The 6,206-nt window shown below is 38.6% G+C and overlaps 2 protein-coding genes across 3 annotated transcripts in view; one reads left to right on the forward strand and one right to left on the reverse strand.

The window, feature by feature from the left end:
• atad2b (ATPase family AAA domain containing 2B) overlaps positions 1–2,075 on the reverse strand; it is a 66,534-nt gene extending 64,459 nt beyond the window's left edge. The window contains exons 1-2 of one of the 2 annotated variants that reach the window (XM_040125244.1): positions 2,023–2,075; positions 149–315 (exon numbers count right to left, since the gene is read on the reverse strand). The gene's annotated coding sequence lies outside the window, so the exon portion shown is untranslated. Of the gene's footprint in view, positions 1–148; positions 319–2,022 lie in introns of both variants that reach the window. The other variant, XM_040125243.1, reaches the window with a different exon arrangement.
• Positions 2,076–5,025: 2,950 nt separating this feature from the next.
• Positions 5,026–6,206, forward strand: part of ubxn2a (UBX domain protein 2A) — an 8,313-nt gene continuing 7,132 nt past the window's right edge. The window contains exons 1-3 of the mRNA XM_040124419.1: positions 5,026–5,158; positions 5,576–5,638; positions 5,878–5,989. Coding sequence (XP_039980353.1) covers positions 5,595–5,638; positions 5,878–5,989 — 156 coding nt within the window. The 5' untranslated portion in view covers positions 5,026–5,158; positions 5,576–5,594. The remainder of the gene's footprint in view (positions 5,159–5,575; positions 5,639–5,877; positions 5,990–6,206) is intronic.

Raw genomic sequence — 6,206 nt, forward strand, 5'->3', positions numbered from 1 at the left:
ATTACATGACTTTCAAATAACTTTGTGTTTAACAAAATATTTATTTCTGTCAAAGACAATGTATCATTATGATGCACAATATTTTGTGCTGCTTTCATACATCATTCAAAAATACTTATGATGAGTGGAACAAAAGCCAGCAGCTGACCTGGTTCGGTAGGTGGGAATGTCCCAGCTGACCCTCTGGCCCTTAGTTTGAGGGGATGGGGAGGTATCACTGGAGCTGGGCTCAGAGGCAGTTTGTCGCCGCGTCCGCTTTGAAGGGGGAGCCAACCTGGGGCTGCTGGGACTGCTCAAATCACTATTGGGCTCCTTCTGCTTAACAAACATCACATCCACATTTGAGGGAGGAGAAAAGCAAGAATGACAAATAATCAGATCAAGCAAGCAACAGAAAAAAAAGGTTTTAAAAAACCGAGACAGCCTTTCGGCAAATATTTCTGCAAAAAATCCACCCTGTCAATCATTCTATTAAACCAGAATATTAAGCAAGTAACAAGCCAGCATGACCAAACTGCTCGAGTAAACATCAAATCCATAACAACATAATAGACTTCAAAGACAAAACTCCAAATGGCAAAACCAGAATAGGGTCTTATGATGATAGAAGACACCTTGTACCCAACTCCTCAATGTATTCTTTGAGGAGCACCAACCAGACTTTTGCCCTTGATGCTCACGCCCTTCCCGGCTTAACTTCCCTGCTGATATGAGAGCATATCTCACTGTTGTCACAGGCAACTGTCTGCAATGCCTGCAGAGGGGTTTGTCTGACTGGCTGGGTAGAGCAGACAGATTAAAAAGTGCAAGATGTATTAACAGGGAACAAATGACACAAAACAATGGTCATTTTTAGCAACTAGTTTTTGACAACAAGGTACATACAGGCTTAATATCGCTAAATGGTTCAGAGTTTGACGTTCAAAAACAATCTGAATTCTAGGAAATAACTTGTTAAGTTGTGAAAGTGTAAGCTTTATCGCTTTAAAGCCTTTTAATCAGAGCTCGCATTTTCGTGTGTCATCAATTAGCCTGGCTTGCAATCCACCGGATTGGACATTAACCAGAAATTACTCGAATTTCTTTAACTACAATTTAACAAAGTATAAACCATCGCCAAACAGCCCATTAAAACTCAAGAATGCGCTAATGATTCAGTAAATTATCAGATTGGTGAATTATGTTGTTCGTCTGTGTTAAGTGCTATAATACTTGTAAATAATGCGGAAACACAGAGTCCCTTGCCTTGCATAATCTCAATGTTTACATTTTGAGACAAAGACAGTCAAGTAGATTGTAGGTCAGACGACCAGAGGAAAAACTAAGGCTCTTAATTGAGTGTACATTTACAAAAAGTAGTAAAATATAATTCCGTTTAACGTTATATCAGTGCTTTAAAACGCATATTGTAAAAACAGGCTCTAGGGGTCTTTGGGGCATTTACAACATAAAGTTCACCAAGTTCAGACTTGCTAAAAACGGGACCTGAGCCAGCCAACTGTTGTGAACCTGGGACTCCCTTCCCCCACTGTAAGCTAGCTGTCGTGCTAGCTGTAACCTGCAAATGCTAGCTCAACTATCGTTTTATCTCTTCACATTTGAGAAAATAATTACGCCGATACTTTCAGGATGGTGACATGACATACTGCTAGTTGTCTCATGTCAAAAACCAAGCTGTCTTTATTTACAGGGCTAATTTGTGGAGACAATGGTGAAACAAGTCAGCCGGGTAAAATTACCAAACACAAAGGGAACTCAACTTAGGGCTAGCAAGGAGTTAACATTGCTAGCTTGTAATTTGACAGCTGTACAATACGTTTATTGCGTGTGACACTAGTATGAATCGCTGGATTCAGTTCTTTTATTGTGCATCTGCGTGACTGAGTGGGTGTCAAATTCAATTCTGCTCGTATTTGTCTGTGAATAATGCATTATATGGAGTACCTTGAGGCCACGGCTATAGCTACCTAGCCAACTAGCAGAGCCAGCTAGCTGACCGGCAAAGAAAAGAAACCGGCTTACATGTTCCTCAGAGTTTCGCTCGTTTCTCGACGACGACCTAGTCCTCGAGGAGATGAGAGTCCTCGACCGATGGACTTTCCTTTTCCCTGTCACCATGTTTTTTTCCTTTTGTCTGCCCTTACTGGATCTCCCTAACCGGCTCAAAACTCTCTCTCTCTCTCTCTCTCTCTCTCTCTCTCTATGTGTCCCTCTCTCTACTCCTCTCTCTCAAGTGGATGTGGGTCTGTTTGGCAGGTGCATTAATCTTTGCTTACTGGACTACTACCACAAGGAACTAGTAGCCAAGTTACTATATGGATACTCTACCAAAATTACAAACACCATAATAGTCGATACAAATAATTATGTTACAATCGGTTATAAATTGCAATTTACAGTTCGACTATTTACAATGAACACTGGGTTACACAATTCCATGAATTTAAATAAAGTCACTCCACTAAGTACTACTGAATAACATATAAGCCCCTAAAGCAATATTGAAGGAAAAAAATAAAAACATTTGTAAACTTGACCTTGTGCCCTTCAGAGGAATATAATGTTCTTGTGACTTTTAAGTTTTTATTTTCTTATTAGAGTGTAGAGGAATAGAAAGGCAGAAAACACATGGGAGTGGACAGCCTGTAATTGATTGGGAAAAGTTTACTTCTTTACAAAGTGTTTTCCAAATTGGCTGTTACATAGTTCAATTCACTCTCCTAAATCAGACACAGATTGAATATTGATGACTATCAAACTTCTTCATTCTCTACTGTAACCTCAATGCATGTAGGCTAAGTTCTTGAATATCAACAATCACAAATCTCCACCTTTGCTGTTGTCAGCATTGCTCCTCGCCTTGTACACTGTACCATTTAGTTCCCACATCTGAAATATGAGATAATAAATGTATGAAACATCAGGCAGAATTCACATAGTCATGTTAAACCTACAGAGAGCCAATATGTTTATGTTATTCTGTCTCTACTGCAGGCGTGGCAATAGCAAAGGAGAATGTGAAACCTTTTTACCATGCTAGGTTTCCTTTGAAGTAAAAGTGACACTAAACAAACCCGTAGTTTTCCAAAAACTTCCTGAGATCCTCTCCAGAATCCCTGTGGGATCCATTGACCCCAGTTTGGGGATCACTACTGAAACCCAAACCTGCGTGTGTGCGTGTGTGTGTGTGTGTGTGTGTGTGTGTGTGTGTGTGTGTGTGTGTGTGTGTGTGTGCGTGCATTGCCTGTTCTATTTTTGACTGAAGATGCAACTGTGTTAGCTATCTGTTTCATGTTTTTGCTTCAAGCTACTGTTTTTAAAAAAAGCATTGTCAAAATTATTTTTTATTTTCTTGTAAACCTTACAGCATCATGTGCACATACATGGAGATGTCAAAGGCATAATCTGGGATCCAAATGTAAGAACAACCGGGCATCCCCACAATAGAAATGCAAAACACAAGATTAGAGTATTATTCTATTACTCTAAAATGTAGTGGCTTAAAACAAGAACAAACTAGACAAAAATTAAATTTAATGTTTTCTGATGCTGTTTTCAAATTCTAATCTACTGAGAAGCACTAAATGAATATTTTTTATTTACTAAAAACTCTTAAACTATGTCCACATGAATTTAATACATTGAGTGAATAAAGCATCAATCACTTTAATTCATTCATTCATTCATTGATTCACAGTATATATTCATTCACTTGTGGTTAAATTATCTGCACCTAGTGTTCAATAGGAGGCCTGTCACGGTCTAGATAGTTTTCAACATCCCTCACTGGAACCCTTAAGCACCTGAAATCATGTCTTTGAAAAATGTTAAAGAAAGAGTTGATGTTAACATTGTGTGGCAAAGTGCTGTCCCTTCACCATTCAGCCTGTTCATAAATGGCGTCACTTATCTCAAAAGTCTAAAACTCCATTGTATGTAAAAGAATAAAAATATGCTTGCATAAAAGATTAAGTGATAATAAAAAGGCTCACATTAAAGAAACCCCAATATATGTATACATTTTCATATGGCAGTCTAATGTTCAGTGTTCAAGGGAGGGGCAGGTATGGTTGCCCCTTATTTATTGATTTTATTTATAGACATATGAACAATTTGTATAGAAATAGTAGAATGTGGGGTGTTTTTTGTTTGTGGTTGTGTAGTGTGGGTATGGGTATCATCCACAGCACAACGGAGTCTTATTATACCACAGAGAATGATAATCTGATGATAATATTATATAGTCCAGATGTGGTCATTATAATCTCACTGTAGCACAGATGCACCATATGTTTCAAGAAGATGATTACAGGCCAAATGTTTTATTTCACTGCAATGCGATTAGGCTACTTTATGTCAAAAATAGCACAGTAAAGATAATGTTTATCATACAGGCCAAATTAATGCCATTACAGCCCTCACAACATGATGAATGTTTGTGAACTCACTGGCATATTAAGAACTTTGCTGCTTCAAGGCAAAAAAAGGACAGTAATATCTTGAGGTCTGATAGGATTGTTAATTATTACCAGTGATACAACAATTGCCTTACAAGTCCTGCGATTTTTGGCTTTTAATAATTCACCTTCTGGCCTGTACTTCGGGCTTGAGAAGCACTTAAATCGAATATAGTGCTACGTGCAGGTGACCAGTGTTACAGCTATAACTACAACAACCTATTATATCCTGGCTGATAGAGACTAAGCAGTAACCCTTTAATTACAGTATACCACTGTCATCTAGTTAACGTGCACACTGCCATTACATCCTTCAATACATGATGAATGTATGTGAATGCAGTGGCGTTGCTATTGTGGTGAAAGGGTTTATCAACCAGGACATCGCAGATGGAAATGATTCACAAAACATAAAGCAGGGTAAGATAATTTTATAAAGGTTACATAGATAGATAGGTAGATAGACAGATAGATAGTATTCTCCCTCTACTTATCAGATGTGTTTCCCATGCCATTTAATACTGTATCATCAGTTTCAATTGGAAGTGGCTGTGTTGAGCCCAGCGGTAGACTATTCTTACGACAACGGGAGGCGACTCACGGCACTGTTGCGTCACATATATTGCTCAGCAGAGCAACCGCTACCCGTAACTTGTGGCTGCAGATGTGTAGCCCGGGATTAACCGAGAAAACGCGGACTGGTAAATCAGGATTTGACCTTACCTTAAATACGCGCATGCTAATGAGCGTCTACTGTGTGTCTATGTATATATAATCCTTGTGAAACACAGATCCTGTGTCGTTGGCTCTATACGCGTCCATGGCTTTCTGACGCCCACTTACATAATTAACGAAAACGCTTCGTGCTGCTTGGTTTGTTGATCAGTGGAGCTTTTTAAAAACTGACTTGTTCGGTCTTGGCCGTTTTTAGCAGTTTTAACAAACTGACAATGTACACGCGAATGCCAGTGATTAAATTCACGCCATAAACCGCAGAGCTAGTAAAGGTTATCTCAAAATACATCAAGGACGCATTTAAAGCTCAAGCCCCATCATAACGTGCTTTGCCCACCGTCTCGTACGTTTGTCTTAATGTGTTTGTTTGTTTTTTTCCTTAGATGGAAAACACGGGACGTCATGAAAGATATTGACACTGTGGGGGGTGAGAAAGATGAAAACTGGTAAGTCAAAACAAATCCATTGCATATTATTTTTTCCTATCTCTATATACTTCATGAAAACATTTTAATTTAAAAAGTCCCATAAATCCTATGGTCCAGAGGCTATGAGTCAATATTTCTTCAGACAAAAGCAATAGCTGCACAAATCAGACACAGTAAATAAAATAAACCTTGTGTCTGCAGGCCAAATTCAATGAGGCATATAATAGCTGAATTACACACTTGTCTATTTCTGAAAGGGTTGTCAGTAAAGAAAATGAAGAGGAGGCTCCAATGAGGCGTAGTTTCTCGGTAGAAGACCTCCTTGATGAAGTGGAGAAGATCTGTTACAATGCCTCCGGGACATCAAAGGTCAGAAACAAACGAAATCCTCAGGGCCATGTCCCTGCAAATGTGCCTTTTCCAGCCGTCAAAGGAAAACTTCATTATGTTCACAGACTATATTTTGAAACTGTTGACAGTTTAAATGTTTTTTTGTGTAGTTAACTTTGCATAGATACAATCAAGAATTTATAGTCTAAGGCTATGAGTAATTAGGTAAAATATACTGTATATGTTTAATATGTAA

The sequence above is a fragment of the Xiphias gladius genome, chromosome 4 (genome assembly GCF_016859285.1).
Source record: "Xiphias gladius isolate SHS-SW01 ecotype Sanya breed wild chromosome 4, ASM1685928v1, whole genome shotgun sequence".
NCBI classification, from domain to species: Eukaryota; Metazoa; Chordata; class Actinopteri; order Istiophoriformes; family Xiphiidae; genus Xiphias; species Xiphias gladius.